The sequence below is a fragment of the Gordionus sp. m RMFG-2023 genome, chromosome 5, assembly GCF_954871325.1.
Source record: "Gordionus sp. m RMFG-2023 chromosome 5, tfGorSpeb1-WG-v2, whole genome shotgun sequence".
Taxonomy (NCBI): Eukaryota; Metazoa; Nematomorpha; class Gordioida; order Chordodea; family Parachordodidae; genus Gordionus; species Gordionus sp. m RMFG-2023.
In genome coordinates, this window is record NC_088779.1 from 19,001,929 (window position 1) to 19,023,139 (window position 21,211).

The 21,211-nt window shown below is 26.8% G+C and overlaps 1 protein-coding gene across 7 annotated transcripts in view; it reads left to right on the forward strand.

The window, feature by feature from the left end:
- Positions 1 to 21,211, forward strand: part of LOC135929582 (uncharacterized) — a 119,998-nt gene that overhangs the window by 66,907 nt on the left and 31,880 nt on the right. For 5 of the 7 annotated variants that reach the window (XR_010572614.1, XR_010572615.1, XR_010572616.1 and 2 more), the window contains exons 4-10: positions 9,814 to 9,897; positions 11,193 to 11,842; positions 17,982 to 18,254; positions 18,305 to 18,379; positions 18,470 to 18,613; positions 18,775 to 19,293; positions 19,743 to 20,051. Coding sequence is in view for 2 of the 7 variants with exons in the window: in XM_065466236.1 (XP_065322308.1) it covers positions 9,814 to 9,897; positions 11,193 to 11,842; positions 17,982 to 18,254; positions 18,305 to 18,379; positions 18,470 to 18,613; positions 18,775 to 19,293; positions 19,743 to 20,051 (2,054 nt within the window). In the remaining 5 variants the exon portion in view is untranslated. The remainder of the gene's footprint in view (positions 1 to 9,813; positions 9,898 to 11,192; positions 11,843 to 17,981; positions 18,255 to 18,304; positions 18,380 to 18,469; positions 18,614 to 18,774; positions 19,294 to 19,742; positions 20,052 to 21,211) is intronic. The other 2 variants (XR_010572618.1, XR_010572617.1) reach the window with 2 other exon arrangements.

Sequence of the window (21,211 nt, forward strand, 5' to 3'; positions counted from 1 at the left end):
TTTTATTATCCAGGAAATAATAAATTGATAATATCTAATATATTGGAATGCTAATATTTATGAATATAAATTTAGGCAAGCAATCAAAAGTAAGATTAATAACCCTTTGTATCATTTGAATTGGGTCAACCCTCTACTTTAAATTTGGTTGTAATAAGTTATTTTCAATATCTTCAAATATTTTCGGAATTATAAAATCCACATTAATATTCTTTCAGCCGATAAATAATAATTTTAACCATTTTTTTATAACTTTTTTCAAAAATACTTTTCTATATTTCTCTATTTTTGATTGATCAAATTCAAAACGCTTATTTTAGCCGATTAGAACCTGCAAATTCAATTTTTTTTTATTTATCACGACCCTAATTTAGATTTTGATAGACCCGCCCTAAATTTTTTATTTAAAAAAAAAATGAAATAAGTGTATAAAGTAAAATTAAATAAAATAAAAATCACTAATATCTTTTCCGTAATCTCTAAGAAATTCTAATCATTTTATTTAAATAAGAGAAGAGAAAACATTGTTTATTTATTTTTTTTTACATTTTAAACCTGAGCTCAGCTTTGGGCCGATATATTTTATTTAAGTATGATTTTAAAAAACATTTTACTAAAAGATAATCATGCTCAAAATACATTTTGACATGCTGAGCATTTAGCCTCCCCCACTCCCTTCCTACCAAAAAAAAATAATTGTCTAAAATTATTTGCAAATATCCATAGTGTGGCAGTAGGGGAGACTGGGGTTAGTCGAACCAATTTTTACAAAATTGGCTATAGTTCCTTTTTTTATAGATAATATAAAAAACAATATATGATGGATACCTAAAAGTTGCCTTATAAAAAATCTTAAGAATATAATCATTTTTTTAAATTTTATTTTTTGTAAAAGTGAAAATTTTGTTCAATAAGCCCCAATAGCGGGGTGAGGCAAACCACTCTAAGGGGCTTCCTAAACCATTAGTTTTTTTAGGTCATAATAAATTGAAATGCAATTTATTAATAATGATATGTATAGAATAATTTTATTGTTCAAAATATCATAATACTTATAAATTGAAGCTAATTATATATAAAAATTTTAACTTAATTTTAGCTAATTTAATAAACATTTTGGACATAAAAAAATATGAATTTTAAGGAGAGCTTAAAATTTCTTAGCATAAATCTTAAATACAAATCATAAACAGCCATGAAATTGCCTTATTAAGTTTTTAAAAAATCACTAAAATTTAAAGTTTTCAGGAAAAAAAAACATTTACATATTAAAAAAGTGAAATCCCAAAATTATTTACAAAATATAACATATCCAACAAAAACCGAAAATAACTGGACCTAAAGACCTCCAGTAAAATTTATGGAAAAACCCCTCTTTAACAAAATCCTGGCTAACTCCTTTGTTAAAACTTAATAAAATGACCGATTTTGGTAGAATCAATTTTGTATTTATTTTTATATCATATCTAATAATAAGCTTATTAAATTTATTGGGAATTATAGATTCTAATCTTATGAAGGCCATTTAACCGATTAGAAAAATTTAAGAGGCAACTAATGAATAAAAATACAACTTTATTTGCACATACTCATTTTTTCGAAACTATAAATAAAATATCCTCTAAAAAAAGTTTTATCTATTAGTTTATAATGTTATCAAAAACAATTATTATAATTTTACATATTTTGTATCCATAATCACAGAGTACACATAATGGTTTTATATGTAGTAATTTAAGATACATTAATGATATTATTACTATCTAAGGGGTAAAGGTTGTAAGCTTTTTTTTGGACAGACACAGATAATTGCTCTGCCTATAATTAATTTTTTTTTTAAAGGTAAAATAAAATAGGTTACATTTTAATTGTGAAAATGATTGTATATTACACACATTTTTTGAAGTTATTTTCAAAATCAGTATTTTAACACGATAAGAGTTTCAAGTATATATTTAATATACATTTTTTTGGATAGTACATTTGCGACTAACTTTTATTAAAACTAATTTAAAACCATTAACGTTGCTCCCGTAATGTTTCATATTTTTTGGACACTACCTTAGTTTCACATTTATTTTATAAAAAAAATATTATTAAAAGAAATCACTTAAATTTGCAGAACGGGTTATAAGATGGGTTGATTTTAGAAATCCGTAACGGACTGGGTTAAATTTTTTTTAATAATTTAGATTCCAATTGGAAAATTAACATTCAATTGTTCTCACTTTTTTAATTATACCCAAATAATTTAATGTGACGAAATTTAAAGAAAAAACTGGAGTCAAAAATATTTTTTAAAACCAAGCCTACCTTTATTAAGGGATATCTAGGCTAGGCCGAAAAATTTTGCCATAGGTTATCTCACATAAAATGGGAACCCTTGCGCTGGTCATTGGAAGTTTTCGCGGCGATAATAATATCTATATTTATATATATATATCATCATAGGCGCCTAAATATATAATATAATACCCCGTCCTAACTCAATAGATTAGTTACGAATCCTAGAATATAAGAATTAATGTTATCAAATATGCATGTCCAAGACCGTATTACTAGTAACGATTTAACATTAAATAACATTGATTCACTTCGACGTGAAAATTCTTAGCAAATTTTGGCTAGTTATAATAAATTTTTCATAAGTTGTAAACGAACCAAAATATGCTTAATCGTCTTTAAAAATATTCTTTTCTTTTTTATACCAAGGGAAAAATGGGGAGGGGGGGGGGCTAGCTCTAACTTCCCTTGTAGCACCTCGTGAAGGTGTCTATGATCCTTGGCACTGATTACTAAAGATTGAGAGTAACTTATTTCCTATTACTCATAAGGAGAGATCTGATCACTATAAAAAGCGATATTACTAACTTATCAGCTGACCAAAGCACAATATATAAATATTTAGATACATATACAGTTATGAATTTCAGACTACATATGAAGATGATATTAGTTTCATAAAATATAAGTGGCTGATAATTGTCGGATACCAAAGCACAATATATAAATATTTAGATACATATACAGTTATGAATTTCAGACTACATATGAAGATGATATTAGTTTCATAAAATATAAGTGGCTGATTATTGTCGGATGGATTTTTTTAAAAAATAGTTTGCTTAAAGATTTTAATTTAAGCGTCTCAAATTAATATTTTGCCTGGATTTAAAATATTTTAGGCGTTCTCAAATTGATCTTAACTATCCTGCGAACTTTTTCTTTTTCTCTAGAGAAACTTCTGCTGAAAGGGCTCGATAATGAAATCATATCAATGCAAAGCACGCTAAATATTTAAATTCATTGACACAGCCTTCGATATTTTTGAAATAGATCATAATAAACATTAAAATTAAGATTTCACCTTATATAGAAATTAATTATACAATCAATATTAACGCTTTATATTAAATAGAGCTAGAAACAAAAAAACGAAATTAAATTAAAGAATTCCTTTTAAAAGCTCAAATAATTGTTGGATCCACGATTTCAAAGACTTTATTTAAAAGATATTTAACCGTGCTTAGGAGTCTGGATATAAACGTATAAATTATCTGCCTCCCTTCTAAATCTAATTATTTCTTAAATGCACCATTTTGTATGAATTTTTAAAAATTAATATAATTAAATTCAATAGAACAGGAATGCTTCACATATGTCATGTACTACTACTAGCCTTGTTAAATCTTTGAAAAAATTTAACCCGTACCGGGCTTTAATTTTTTAATAAACCCGAGTCTTGCTTAAAAATATATTTTTTACAAAAAATTAATTTAATTGATATTTATAATGTTAGCATCAATGTGTTTTTTCCGACAATGTGTTTCATTAAGATGACTTTACTAAGACCGACAAATTGGAGGGAGACCAGGGCACTGCGAACTAAGAAACATATGAGTCCAAATTTGTTTATTTTAAACCAAATAAATTTAAGGTTTGAAATTAAATCCTATACTAGATAATTATGATATACTCTTGACAAATAATATTTGCATTTTGTCGAATCATTAAAATTTTATTTTCAAAAATATATTTTTAACTCGAAAATGTAAAAAAATTTATGTTCGATTATTTTTAGACTTAGATAAGTGTAAAATATGAGATATAAAATAAATGCTTGACCCTCCTCCATCACATGGAGTGGCCTAGCTAGGATTTATCCGTGGGAGGGGTCTTGAAATTTTTTTAAAATTTAGCCTCTAACCACTTTTTTCCTGTATATTATACGATAAGCGGGACCAGCAGACTGCCTGGATCGAAAAATTTATACTGCTCATATTTATAATGACTTTTCCGTAGTATTAGGGTTAATCCAAACCCCCTGTCTAAGCCACTGCTCTACAATTTAGTATATCTAGACCGGGTAAAGAATATTTTTAGTGTTTTTATGTCAAATTTTAAATCACGATCTGATAATTTCTACCTGTGCACATCTAACCTGGGTAGGTCGGATAATTTATATCATTAAAATAGTTACTTTGTCATTCCGAACATTTTAGTGAGTGAATTTTTATTTTTTCCTGCTAAGTCTTTATAGTTAAAAAATATGATTTTTATGAGTTGACCTTATTCTTCTGTGTGGACATATATATCCTCTTACCCAATGCGCCATGATTATTTTGACTTGAAATAGATCCAACAATAATAAAAATTGGATTATATTGACTAAGCACCCCCCCCCTCTACACACTAATTAGATATTACATTTTTAGATTACTATTTATATATTTTATAAGAGTAGGTATTAATTGGGAATACCTCGCTCTAGACCCGGTCAATCCTCGTGAATTAATAGTTAATTTCATTTGCAGTTGGCAATGCGCACGTCAATTTGTGTAATATTAATCGACAAATATTATCATTTTGATAGTATTTGTGCTATAATATTTCACCAATTGACCGACTTGCGCAACTTGATACAATAAAATTACCTTTTAATTCACGATAATTGACAAAATTTAGAATTAGGATATCTGAATTGATACCTATTTTTTTATAATATATAAATAGTAATCTGCGAATGTAATCTCTCGCTAGTGTGCAGAGGGGGGGGGTGCTTAGTCATTGTAACCCAATTTTTATTATGGATGGATCTATTTTATGTTAAACTAATTATATTACATAGGGTTTGCGCATATATATGTATAGGCAGAAGAATAAGCTCAACTCATCTAAATTATATTTTTAAACTATAAATACTTAGCAGGATAAAATAAAAATTCACTCGCTAAAATGCCCAGAATGATAAAGCGGCTATAATAATGATATACATTAGAATATTTACTCAGGTTAGACATGCACAGGTAGAAATTATTAGACCGTGATTTAAAATTTGACACAAATTTTTTAAAAATATTTTTTGCCCGGTCTAGATATTTTAAATTGTAGACCCGTGGTTTAGACAGGAAATTTGTTTTAATTTTTTTTCTACGGAAAAATTATTATAAATATGAGCAGTATAAATTTCCCGATCCTGGCAGTCTGCTGGTCCCATTTATCATATAATATATACGTTCCTTACTTCATTATTATATAACTTTTGGAATGCTCTGCTCTGCATCCAAATTCAGTTTATTTTTATTTCCTTATTTCCTCAAATATTATACATTTTCGATTCGATTATTATATTTTTTCGCTTTTAAAATAAAATAATATTACGATTAAAAAATCCAGACATAATATAACTAATAAAATATTCATAAGTTAATTATACGTAGTGATATATTAAAATATCTCATTAAATTAAAATACATTACATACAAATATTGGAATATTATTAGGCTTTGAACTCTAATTTTTTTTTCCTTATTCTTTTATCTTTTTTTTGAAGTATAATTTTAATTTTGTTTCTATTCTTTATCATATTCTTGTTTAATCTAATCAGGCAAAAATGGTTAAGCCAATATATGGCGAAAAGAATATAAGTGCTATAGTAACCTAATATTTTAAGCGTGTGTACAGCTACCACCTACTTCTAAGCAGTATAAACGTTTTTGTTTTTTTGACTTAGTAACTCTGACCTTTTTAAAAAATTAATGTCATCAGATTGTGTAAACTAGAAACCTGCCCGAATCCAACCCGCCTGAAGTCAGATTGGACACCTGATTTTTTTTAACACTTCATTAAAATTAAAAAAACCTTTGTAATTTTTATCAAGTATCGTGCTCAGGATTCAGGGAAATTTATTTTTTGGCATTCAAATAAATTTTTGATATTCTTTCAGGAATTAACAATTTTATTTTTATATATTTATATTTATTTTTAAATTTTAATTATAATTTCGGGCCTGACCAGACCTCGCTAAAAAAAATCATATGGATCGAAAACTTTTCTTGGACTGTCTATGATTGTTCACACCATTAAGCCAATATGGAAATCAATATAATATACTTAGGGCCTCAAATTCTTAGTACATAATGTATATTTTAACGAGTTTACATTACAATATTATCCAATAATTTTTAATTAAAATTTTAACAATTAAACTGACACTTTATTTTATTTTTTAAATTGTATGTTTTTATAAATAGAACCTAAAAAATCCCTCATGAATTATTATACCTTTGCCTTTATATAATAATGAATAAATAAATTCTAGTACAACTTTTCGTCATTGCAATCCTTTCTTAAAAAAAATTTAAATAAATACGAATTACTAATATTTATTCTAGTAGTATGATTTTATATCGATACGATACATACAATGTTAAAAATCGATAACTATCCATCATAACATTATAATATATTTGAGACAGCAAAATTCCATATTATTTTTGTCATTTTTATTATTAAGAAGTAGACAATTTTAATTTTTGCATTTTTAAAGGATTGTAAATAGAAATGTAGGTTCGAAATGTTTTTGTCACAAATATTGTCGGTGGTGCTTAGGTATAAAGATTATCGGTTCGAATATATTTTTTATTCAAAATTAGGCTCATAGTATAAATATATGAGATAATGAGAAATATAAGAGATTATGGGTCGCCATTTTTATCAAAAATGAAAAAAAGGTTAAAATAATTTTTTTTTAAACAAAAATTTTTTTAAATTAATTTATAAATAGTAGTGTTGTAAACGCGTTCGTGAACGAAGTTCGCTTTTTTGAAAAAAATGATGAACGGCGTTCCTTTTATTTTTGACGAACTTTGAACTTGAACGCGTTCCTTTTTTATGACGAACGCGTTCGAATTTAACGTTCGTTCAATTTAAAAAATACTTTTTATTTTTATTCATTTGAAAAATTTAATATTTCCGAATTTTTTTAAAAGATGTATTATTTATATTTTTTAATCGGCTGTGTATTTCCTTTTCACATTTCAATTTTTTTAACACATAGTTTATTAATTGAATATTATTGTTTATATTTTAATTTAATAGATTAGCATAAGCATGGATATTATTATTTAATCCTCATAATCTGATTCTGAAAATCCAAAATCAGATGAATTATCATTACTATGGCCAAATATGATAAATGTTTTACATTAACATCTTATATTGAAGAAGCTTTAACATCCTATATTGAAGGAGCTAATCCAATGCTAACCTGTAAAATGTGGCCAAAAAGTATTATATTGTCAAAATCTTCAGGTTCCAATTTAAAACGACATTTGATTTTATATGATATAACTAAGTTAAATCATTAAATTTGAAGAAATAATGCATTTGGGATATTTGACCCAAACAATAACGATAGTTATTTTAAAACTAAAAAAAATTAGTGGCCTCAAATATGGTTAACCATTGATAGACGCCGTGCTAAATGGGATTAATAAAAGATATTAAACCTCTCACTCTCAATTAATTACATATATTTTATTTTTTTAAAGATTTGAACATATATATAAGGATCAATATGTTCTTTCTGCAATTATACATCCAGCATCTAAACATCAATAGACAAAACTTCCACAGAACGAACCTATTAAAATAAACTTATAGCCTTATACAAAAAAATGCTTTGAAAACCCTAGAGAACTGTTAATTTCGAGATATCCTTTTTTTTTGTCTAGAGTAGAAAATGGATTGGAGGAGGATAACTTATCTCAATTTTTTGCAAATAACAAAACAATATGTTTTTATTTAATTCTGCACGTTAAAAGAGCTGTTTATTAAGTATAATACCGCAATCCCCTCATCTGCCCCTGTAGAGCGCGTTTTTAGGCTAATGCCGTATTAACTGCCAAGTGTTCTTGTCTATCAGATAAATATTTTGAAAACAATTGTTATTAAAATTTAATAAGAAAAATTTTTTATAAATAAAAATATCTTTTTATTCGCTTTATTATATTTTATTTATAATTATATTATCAAAATAATTATTTTTTAACATGGCTAAAATATATTGTATTAAAAAATATGTTTATTTATATTAAATTTAATTTTAAAAAAATTTATCATAAAATTTTGAACGGTTTTATGAACGTGAACGCGTTCCTTTTTTTTTTAACTTGAACATGAACGCGTTTTTTGTCAATGAACGTTGAACGCGAACGCTTTCGATTTTTGTCAATAAACGTTGAACGCGAACGCGTTCGATTTTTTTAGAAATGTTTACAGCACTAATAAATAGTCAAATAATAGAAATTTTTTATGTCTTTAAATGGCTAAAACTCTCTTCAAGTTTCAGCGTATAACTTTTTTAAAGTCCATTCAATAGTTGGTATCTTTAATATTTATGAGGAATATGCAAATTTAACTAGTTTTTTTAAAAAAAAGTTACTTAGAATTCTAAAATAAATGGAATATTCTCAATTTTTATATTTAAAAATTCCAGCTATTAAATAAATATACAAAAGAAAAATATAGGTGAAAAGTTAATAAGATATATCTATCATAACTATCCATACGATAACAACAACCACGAAAACCTATATAACTGTCACTAATAACGTCGATTATTTTATTAACTTAATAATTTTTTTAATTTGATCTATTTATGAGGCTTGGTCTGGGTTCTTTAATACTTAATATTTAGCTCTCCCTCGCCTAGATTTTTTAAAATCATACCATCTTACGACTTCAGGTCGGGCTTGCAGGTTTCTGAAAAATATCTTTAATAATTTATTTTTCCCAAAAGTCTCCTTCTGTATGGTATCTCTTTTATTATGGTCTAAATTTGACCTTTCCCTTTTCTTCGTTTTTGATTTAAAACTTTTCCTTTTCTGGTTTAAAATAAAACCTTATAACTAATATTTAAAAAAAAACAATATTTTTTATACCTGTAATTATTATCTATTTTTTATTATAAAATCAATAATAATCATCAAAATTTCATATCAATAATAAGTAAAGTATAAATATGAATATTTTAAAATATTCATAAAAACTCCCAATTCTTGTTTCTTTTTGAATGAATGAACAAATTATTTCAAAATTATTTTTTAATATGATTATGAAATATTCTGCCACAGAAACGGTAAACTTTTATTATTATTTGGAAATGACTATAATAAGCGATATTATTTTATTTTGGACTTTTATCTATTATTATAATTTTAATTACTATATTTTAAAACTCTATTTTCCTTTTATTAACTTTTTTTATCAAGGCACCAGAAATTTAAAACTTTGAATCTGGAAAATATTATAAATTATAAAATATGGTCTAAAATCAAAATGATTAAACAGCGTGAAAACATTATTTTCTTATTTCTAATTTCCTTCAGAGCTTTAAAATAAAAAATCTTATGGTTCATATTTTATTTAATATCAATCCGATTATGGATTAATTTTTTCATAATTCTTATATAATATCATCATTGATAGATTTAACTTACTCATTTATTTTTATCTTAAAAAAATTAATAGCTGATTTATATTCTTTCAAGACTGGATCTTTACAAAGCGAAGAAGAAAAAGGACGTTTAACTGAAAGTCGGTTAATTTGCAAGGGTTTGTAATATATTTTTTACTTTCATTTAATTATCATTCTATATAACTATTATTTTCGTAGTGTAAATAAATCTGGATTCTTTTCGCAACGCTCATTTTTATTAAAGTCTTAGCATTGGCCACCTGGTTATATTATAATTGAGAAGCACCTTTATTAGATTAAAGTAGTGTTATATCTTAAAAATCGAACGCGTTCAAGTTCAACTTCATCTTCAAAAAAAGGAACGCGTTCACGTTCGTTCAAAACTTAGTGAATAATTTTTTCCTAAAAATTTAATTTAATATAAATAAATAGCACATTTTTTAGCACAATATATTAACCATGATTAAAATTAAACTTCTATATATCATATAAAATATATAAATTTATAATACTTTAAATTATGTTCAATTATTAAAATATAAAACCCTTGACAAAAACTTAAAAATAAAACGAAATTTCAAATAATCACACTAAATAAATTTTAAAAGATGTTATATTAACTATTTTATATCTATATCTATTTAATATTTAATGATTTTTACTTTATGGTATCTAAATCTATTTTATAATCATAATAATTTAATAAGCCTATGAAATACAACAATCTAAAATAAATTTATATTTAAAATAATAATTATTACAATCAAGTATCTCTTTAAATTAGAAGATTTTGAAACTTATATTATACTTTTTGGGCACATTTTATACTGTAAAGATGGATTAGTTTATTTAATATATGATGTTACTGTAAATTATTTATTATATTTTGGCCAGGGTTTCATCAGATGATGATGATAAAATAACAATATTCATGCTCGCTAATCTATAAATAATAATATTCATATTAATAAACTATATTATAGGACAGAAATAGTGGCTGGCTAAGAAAAACTCAAATGAGGGAAGCAGCTAATTAAAAAATAATTTAAAAAAAAAAAATTCGGATTAATATTAAATTAATACTTTTTATTTTAAAATGAATATAAATAAGATTTTATAAAATTAAACGAACGTAACGCGTTCGTCAAAAAAAAAGAAACGCGTTTCACGTTCAAGGTTTGTCAAAAATAAAAGGAACGCGTTCATTATTTTTTCAAAAAAAACAAACTTCGTTCACGAACGCGTTCATAGCTTTATATTATTTTGCTATCCTAAATATTTTCATTTTAAGTGAGGTCGTTTTATATATTTTACCCGTTTAGAAAATCCGGACTAGCTCTTCATTACCATAAATTATATAGGATTAAAAAAAATTATCATTATCTTTTGATATTTTCTATCATTCTTATATTGTTAATTATTTATAATGTAGTTTCTGCAGCACTGAACGGAAATTCAGATGATCGCCATATCACTCACACCACAAGCTGCATCTCGAAAAATAACAATGGCAGTTTATCGCCTCCCTCAGATTTTTGTTACAGACATTTGAACCCACTATCTCTCGCCAATCGCTGCGATAGCAAAAATCTTGGCTTAAACGTGATCGACAGACAAAGCAGTAACAGTCGTAGCAGTCATTTACCGGTTATGCGAGAACCGGCCTCTCCCACTACCTCAAACGGTGGATCTGAACAAAAACAAGCCAATATTCCATCTCCTCTTCCGCTTCGTTATCATAGTTTATCCAATCCAGGATCTGGAAGAGGTACAGCTCAAACTTTGCCATTGGAGGGAGAAGAAAAAAAGAGAGAAGAGAGAGAAAGACACAATTATCTGGTTTCAATGGAAAGGGGAGAGCATTCTAGCGATTTTGAAGAGGCTGCGGAGTGTAAGGTGGAAGAAGAGGAAGAGGAAGACGAGGAGGAAGCTTGGAGAAGGATGATGATGTTGTACGCCGGAAGTTCTTCTAGTGCCGCTTTTGCCTCTCATCATCATCAAATGCCCACTGATAGGGGTGAAATTGAAAAGGAAACTGTCAAGGATATTTCTAAATGTTGTGACCAGCCATCCGTTTCTATGGTACGTTAGGTCACAATATTCCTTTTTTTGTATTTTTTTTAGTAACTCGATTTTTTTTCTCACTTTTTAGTTTTATCTAATGGCTAAATCACATAAAATAGTTCAAACTTTGAACCATCGCTTAAAACGGAATCACTTCAAAGTATTGATCAAAAATTACATATTATTCTAAATTTAATAATCTACATATCTCAATTTTTAAAAAAATAAGCTCAGGTGAGCTCAAAGCACTCCGACATTTTTATAAGGTACCAAAACTTAACTATTTACTATATGGCGAATTCTCACCTTCTAGGATGAGCAATTAAACGGTTTTTAACTCCTCTATTGAATGTCTATTTTGGTTACTTTCAGAGTTGGGCTACAGGAATGGCGCTCCTAGAGCGCCGCTACACTTTTTCAAAAAAAAATTTTAAAGGAGCGGCTGGAACTAGCTCTTTTTTAGGGCTGGAGTAAAGGAGTGCCGCTCCACTGCTCTTTTAAATTAATGTATAAATTAAATTATATTTTAAATAATAATAAATCTATTTATTTGTTAATTAAAATTCAATAAAAATGAAATTATTTTATTAAATTTATGCAATATTAAGTGTTAAGCCAATTTTTATATTTTTTCATCTAATCAGTTAAAATATAAACATCAAGTTTCTTTCTTTTTATATTGGAAAATCTTGTAAGTCATATTAATATTCATTTTATAGATATATGATAATAAATAGTTTTTGATATTATGGATCCAGACATCATAGAAGAAGAAATCGAAATAAAAAATAAATTATCTATTTCTATAACTTTATTGCAGATTTTCACATGTTTAATGATGAAAATATCATTGGGGCTATTATCCATCCTGCATTCAAATTAAAATGGAAATGGATAAAAAATATACAAAATATGGAACTAAAATACAAATTAATTAATTTTTTAAGAAAACAAATTCCTGATGCAAAAATAGCTATTAATTCACCTGTCCAGCAATGATTTGGAAGATTTTTTTGGATTCCATGAAATTGATCATCAGGAAGATAATATATTTGACAAATATTTTTTAAATAATGTTATCTAAATCACTACTTTTGGTAAATTTCCTGAATGAAAAAAATATTTTTATAAAATACAATACCCCGCTTCCCTCTAGTGCTCCTGTTAAGCGCCTGTTTAGTATTGTTAAACAGGTTTTCGGGGAGCTTGGATGTTTGTTAGATTCAAATTTAGAAAATTTATTACTTTTAATATAATTTTGTTTAGTGTACTTTCTAAAAAAAATGAAAGGAGCGGGTATGGTATGGCACTCCATTACTTGGAGCGGGAGCTAGCTACTTTTAAAAAGGAGCGTTAACAACTGGTTACTATAAACATGGCTTGAAGCTATTTATCGAATTGGTAAAGGGTAGTGAAGCAATTTTGGCTAAAGAATAGTATATAATTGTAAATTAATTTTAAAATAAAAATTGGTATACATACACGCTAGAATTTTAATGAACTTATTTATTATTTTTTGAATCATTTTAAAAAAAAAATTTTCGAAAAAATTAAAACAATTAAAATTTATGAGCTTACAGTAGCGTAGACAAGGGAGAGGGTTGAACCGTATATGGAAAATATGTAGATACAAAAAAAATCATATTACTTTTATATTGATATCTAGCTTAAAATTTATCATAATTTCTTTTGAATTCATAGAACATCCCTCCTTATTTTATTTCTATAAAATCATCTCAGAAATCTCCTCTTCTATTTAAAAGAATGTTTAAAAAAATTCTAAGAATCTACGAATAAACAATATACTTTAGACTAGGGTGGCAAGTCGGTCAATTGACCAGTCAAATTCAGTCAATTGTCCGGAGGGGTATTTGACCTGTCAAATACGGTTAAATACTCTAAAAAAATTTAAGGAAAAATATGTTTAAAAAATGGAAAAACAATGTAAATACATGTGATCACAGTGTTTGCTTATTTTTTGTGTCCACAATATCAAGAGGAGAACTCACTAGTAGTGAAATTTATGAAGTATGTGATATAATTCAAGAATTAGCTATTTTACAAGGAGTGATGACCAAAATATTTTAAGTGATATAATTAATTTCAGAAGTAAAAACAGCATGTTTAATATAGCAAATTATGTGGAAAGTAGTAATTTCCAGAAACAATCAATTCCGACCTCTAGATAGATTAAACTTTGTCCACCCTGCTCATTAAAAGACTAACAATTCCTAGTTCTACTTCTTCTTTAGAAAGAAATAGGTCGATTTGGGTTAATATTCTTTAAAAATAGAAATTGATTGAAGATCTAAGACATCAGGAAAATTGATTAAAAAATATTAAAGAAAATGATAATATTGAATATGAATCAGAACAAAACTCTGCTACAGATAGTTACACGTTAGTTAGTGAATGACAATGAATTTAAAAAATTAATATTGTAGATTCATTTTACTATTATATTTAAAATACTTTAAAAAACATATATTTGAATTTGACCGGTCAAATGCACAACCCTGCTTTAGACACATTTGATTTGGCAATCAAATTTTTGCAATATATTTGTTATTATATATTATATTTAAAAAAACTTAGAAAAGGGCTTCCCAGAGACGCTATAATTCTTATGGGTTCGGCGTTTGATCTTTTTTATTTTCAATTTTAAAAACACATTTGATATTTACTTTACTAAACAATCGCTCAATTAGCGCTTGAGACTAAAAAATCTATTATAATCGTTTTCAATTTCAGTAACCAATCTATCTTATTTTGATATCACACTTTCCAAAGATGCCACAAGTCTATTTATTACGAAATTATAAGAGTATCAAAGCTACAGCCAGAGACATTGAATTTTATATTTTGAAATATGATAAAAAGTTGATTTTTTTTATAATGATATTAGTAATTTTTTTTAGATTGTTCATATTTAAGTTTTTATTATAATTGCTTTTGTACTTCTAGATTCTTCTTTTTCTTTCTATCTTAATCTTGATATGAGTTTTAGATTTTCGTATTCTAATAACCTTTTAACCTATTACTTAACAAATGGATTGGATATTAAACTAAAAATAATATTTAAGCATTACATATTGGCCTAAGCTTTAAAGTTAGTGCTTTCAAAATTTGATTGCTTAGGAGACTCTGATTCATATCAAATTTTTTAAAATATAGTTCGATTCAAAATATTATGAGATTTAAAAATATCTTAAATAACCGAAAAGAACGAATAATATCTATAACGATCATTAATCATAAACTTAAAAATTTGAATCGGGGAAACCCTAATGCATTTAGAGATAATTGATTTTTGAATCGTCATATAAATCCGATATTTAAGACTCAGCCTAAGGCGTGCCTTTATTTTTACTTTAAGCACTAGTCAAGCATTACATTTTAGATCACCAAGAAATTTAGTGCTTCTATGATTCTCTTTTTAGCATAATGCCAATCTTGGATTTTTTTTTCTTTAAGATATCTACCTAACGGGTTGAAGCACTAAAATGATTAAATACGGACTATTATTGTATAAATTTCGAGTTAATGCTTTTAGAAGTTTGATTGACTTCACTCTTCAAGCGTGATTCATAATCTTTATTTGTTTTGTAATTCAGTTACTTTTTTTAGTATTAAATATTTAGTTATTCTATATTTTCTATTCTAGCACGGGAAAATGGACATTTGAAGGCGAAGCTCTTACAAAAAATTTATACCCCCTCCCCCCACTTACATTTGTTGACTACTCTACTATGAACTTATCTACATTTTCCATTGCAACAAATAATAAAAAATATATATCATTCAAGGTAGATTTAATCTTCATAACTATTTTTTAATCGCATCTTTCTTTTTAAGACCTTCTTTATCTCCCCAAAAATGTAATATATCATTATAAACAATAATTTATAAAAATGAAAATAATCTTTTTTATTCGTATCAATAATATATACATATATACACTTATAGATTGGCGATTCATTAATTAAAAGTGTACCTACATCGGATTAGCTTCACATAACTAATTGTCTTATTTATTATTATATGAATGCACATTAATGTCATTTAATCGAAGTGCAAACTACAAAATGGCATTATAATTGACTCCTATGTATTGACACTTTTAAATTCATGTAATTAATGAATCCGCAATCTAGTAGTATATGTACATCATTGATTCGTATACAATAGTGTAAAAAAAGCATGCTTGATTGTGAAACACTCAAAATACCTAATTTAAAAATTAATCATAAAGGAAATAAAAATAATGTTAATTTTTTTAAATAAACTCAATATAACATAAGATAAAATTTTTGTAAAAATTAATAATTTTCAATAAAATATTGGTAGATTATATTTAAGATGACTGTGATATTGAAAAATTTTAATGTTTTACATATTTATTGTTTGGACCGATGCTACCATATATGATTATAATACAATATAAAATTAATAAAATCATTGTTTTCTAGTAGCGTCGCCTCAGTCGCTATAGGCGTTGATTGAGATCACTTTATATTTCGACCTGAATTTGAATCTATTCTATTTTGAATTTATTATTTATTTTGAATATTTACACGTATTTCACAACTAATCAGAGTTGTTAAGGAGTGGCGCTATAAAAGCGGCGCTCCTGGAGCGCCCGCCCCTCCTTTTTAAAATTGAAAAGCGAGAGCTAGCTCCTTTTAGGGCTGGAGTAGAGGAGCGCCGCTCTACCGCTCCTTTAAATTTAATTTATAAATTAAATTATTTTTTAAATATTAATAATATTTGTTAATTAAAATCAATAAAAATGAAATTTTATTTTATTTAAATTTATCCATTATTAAATATTTAGCCGAGTTTTATATTGGTTTTTTATCTAATCATTTTAAATATTATACATCAAGTTTTTCCTTTTTATATTGAAAATTTTTGGAAAAATCTTGCAAGTCATATTAATATTCATTTTATAGATATATAATAAAAAATAGTTTTAGATATTATGAATTTAGAGATCATAGACGAAGAAATTGAATTTCCCCATCATACAAAAAATATTTTAAACTACTAAAAGATGTTGATCCAAATGATCAAACAAATTTAAGGGCAAAATGCCTTATAAAACTATTTAATTTTCAAAAGTGAGCAGCTTCTATAAAAAGGCATCTAAAAGTAAAAAATCTTTCTTTTAAATATAAAATGATTTGGAAGATTTTTTTGGATTCCATGAAATTGTTCATCAGGAAGATATTGGATAAATATTTTTTAAATAATGATACCAAATTACTATTTGATAAATTCCCTGAATTAAAAAATATCTTTATAAAATACAATACCCCGCTTCCCTCAGTGCTCCTGTGGAGCGCCTATTTAGTATTGCAAAAGAGGTCTTAGGGGAGAGGCGTGGATGTTTGTTAGATTCTAATTTAGAAAATTTATTACTTTTAAAAGCTAATAAAAGGTTATAAATATTTTGATATATCATTTAATATAAATAAAACCTTTTGATATAAAATATGATTTTGTTTCGTGTACCTACTAAAAAAATGAAAATCAAAGGAGCAGTTACGGGGTGGCACTAACAACTCTGCAACTAATTAATAATTTACAAGGTTGTGTACATATTGAGACTATATAATCAGTCAACCTTATTTGTATAATATATTATTAAATTAAATATGTGCAAGATTATATAAAAAATTTCAACCCCTCCCCTTCTTCTAAAAGTTGATTTAATTCCACCCCTCCCCCTTAAATTTAATGACTATAGCGTTTTGAAACTACCTTTTCTCCTATTCCCTTCAATTTTAATGACATTTAGCGGGTTTATAAATCTTATACACTTTGAAATATATTCAACTCCATAAACCATAAACATTATTTTACGCAATATGTTGCCAAACTAGCCAATGTTTTTTCAATATTTAAGCTGTTTTGCAATTATATTAATAAATTCCAATCCTTCAAAAATTTAGACTGATGGAAAAGGCATGGCAGCAGAATTTATTTTTCTTTTTAATCATTTTTATAAGTGGTAATTTCCTAATAAGAGGGTAATGATATGGTAGTATCAAGTTTTTCTTTAATTTAAATGGCAAACATTTATTGATGTATAGTCTCATGCTGTGCAGAGTATTTTTTTTAAAATATTTTTTCTTGTTTATCATATAATATTTAGGTATTGACTTGTATGCCATGTGATCGTCTTGTGCAACATTATTCTGAGGATACGTTTGAAACAACTTTATCTTCTGGAATTTGCTCAAAAACAATTAAAACTGCTCAAATTTATGATACCCAATTTTTACAATCCTCCCCTCAACAATTAATTACGCCATCTACTTCTTTTACTTCTACAATTATAACATCAACAATTACTTCCTCTATATTCACAAAATCTCATTATTTCGAATCCCCAACTTTTACTAGTGCAATGTCATCGACCTCCGAAGTATGTCTTATTTTAATATTATATCTTAATAAAAATTATTAATATTTTAGATTTTTTTACGGTTTTCGAGTTCATTTCAAACCTCACCGACGTTTCAACAATTATTACTAAATCAAATTAGTCAGGTTTTTTTTAAAATGCATTTTATAATTGTAATTGTAAAAAAATATATTGAACATTAAAATAATTGTTATATATTATTTTTGTTTCGCAAGCTACCAAATGTATTGTCCTCTTTGTCACCTCAAGATTTAGATCAAATGCATCATTTTCAACAACAACAATTGCAACAGTTTTTAATGCTTAACAGCGGACAACTCCCCGCAAACCTTCAACAGCAATTACTTTTACAAAATCAGGTAATTTATAACTAATTAATATCGTGATACTTTACTTAAATGTAAAAGAAAACTATATTATATTTGGGAGGAGATGAGTATCCGTGTTCAATGTAATAAATTAGAAAACCTTTATGAATATGTATAATTTATATTTTTATTAAAAACAAATCAATCGTAAGACATTTATCCAACAACATATGGATCAACTCCAATCCCGCATATATCAACCTTACCAACCCCAGACACTACCATCATCATCGACACTCAATACCTCAACCTCTCAATTAAACCTTTCTTTTATTAATACCGTGGCTCCTATTCCTCTTCCTGTCTCATCGTTACTATCTACCTTGTCCGTTCGACCCATTAAATCCGAACCCATAGTACAAGAATTAGCATCATCACAGCCTGTGAAATCAATGGTACTTACTCCTCTATCAATGACAAAAAGACGTATCAAGCAAGATTCTTCGATTCCTGGGTCAACAACAACTATTACCTCGATGTCCAAGAAGAAAGTAAAAGTGCCCCAATCGACATCTGCACCCTGTTCAGTGTTTAGGTCTTCTATTCCACCAGCCTCGCTCTCAACCGCTGGTTTAATCACGCCCGCTGCTGCCGCGGCAGCCGCCGCCGCTGCCGCTGCTGCTTTTTATTATCATCATCAACAACAGCAGCAAGCTCACCAATTTCATCAAGTTTCAATTTAATTATAAAAACGGGGTCTTTGGCAAGTGTTTAAACATACATATTCAACTATTTACATTTTCTTAAAAAATTAAGTTATAGATTTATATAAAAAATATTGAGTGAGCACATTACAAATGTGATGAAATTTTTTCATTCTATAAAAAAAATGCAGTTATCTAGTGCAGCTTTTATGAATTTAATTTAGATTAGAAGTGACATAAACTGGTTAGAAACAAAATTAATTACCATTCATGATATATGACCATTTGAACAGTAGCATTTACACTTCATGATGAAGGTGCGGGTTTATATACAAATAATTCCAAATAAGTGATGATAAGATTTTGTACAAAAATTACTGCGAATTATTATAGGTGAATAATCTGTTTCTCTCCACTATAGATAACTTTTAGGGGTTATGATTATTATTTATGATAAGTTGTTTATTTTACACTAGCAGCCGAGACAACATCAACAACTTCAACAATCTATTGTTAGACCCTTGTCTCCACCTCCAGCCGCTTCCCTTCCTTTTCCTTCTATCTTCAAATCTCCATCGTCATGTCACTCTTTTACTACCACAACTTGTGTATTATCGACGGCTCCATTAATATGTTCCATAAACAGAGAAGTTTCCCAGCCTACCTCATTTTACTACCCTGCCCCACCTAGCAATAGTAAAAGAGGTAATGTTGGAAGTGGACTTCAATTAAGTTCTACCCAAGAACCCTCGATCATCACAACCTCGCCTTTTCGACACACTCAAGTTTATCTTTATAATTAAATTAATTGTTACTTTATGCTATTACATCATTAATGCTCGATTACCCTAATTTTTAGCCTTTATTTTTAAATATGAAAACATTTTCATTTAAACATATGTATATTTGTTTTTTATGTTTTGATTCTTACTGGATGAGGGTTTTTAGAGCAATAAAAAATCGAAAATAAAATTTGCGAATCTCACTTAGTAAGATTTTATTCGATCTAAAACTACTTAAATGAAAATGTAATTCAAAAAATATTTTATTACACAAGTTATGACTTTTTCTCTTCATATTTTCATATATATTATATATTAAAATTATCATATTTCCTTTTTTTACAGCATTCAGAATATCATCAATTCATTTTTTGAGGATTAATATTTAGCATTTGATGGGTTTTTTTTTTCATTTTTTCAAAAAATAATGCGTTTCCGTTTAAATGAAAATCAATTTTTGAATAATTTATATTTTTATACATTATTTTATAATTAATTAAAATAATTCCAATTAATATCCATGTAACAAATATTTGAGAGGAATTTTCTTGAGATGGTATGAATTATAACAAAAAATGATAAAATACTTAGAGATCACTTAGTGACTATAATTGCGCTACAGTTTATAATTATTAATCGCTAGAGGTCAAAACTTCACTAGTAGTTAAATTTTTGTGCGAATCTGCAATTTTACGTTAAATCAGCACCATTTTTTAAAAATAAAAAGCAAACTTAAAATTATAACATTTAAACAGCTTTGAAAATGATCGAGCATACCTCGTCTTCTCTATTTTTTTATAACCTCCACACCCTTTTAAATTGAGCTATAAAAATGACAACGAATTTGAATGTAATAATAATTCAAAACTTAAAACAAGCCGACTAAAAAATAGAATGTATAGCGATGAATGCAAATAACGCCATCAAATCCTATTGACATCTATACTGTTGAATTATTTCGTCCTATAACTGATTAAATTATAAATAATTTTACCCAACAGTTTTGAGTAAATAATGAGCTTATAAAGAACGTGCAATCGAAGCATATAAATGAAATAATTATAAAAGGTATTTCTGAAAAGGCCTTGAAGATAATTTCATTGGAAAATGTTTTCAGCGACAAATTGTGACATAAATTGTCTTCATTTGCCCGTATTTACAAA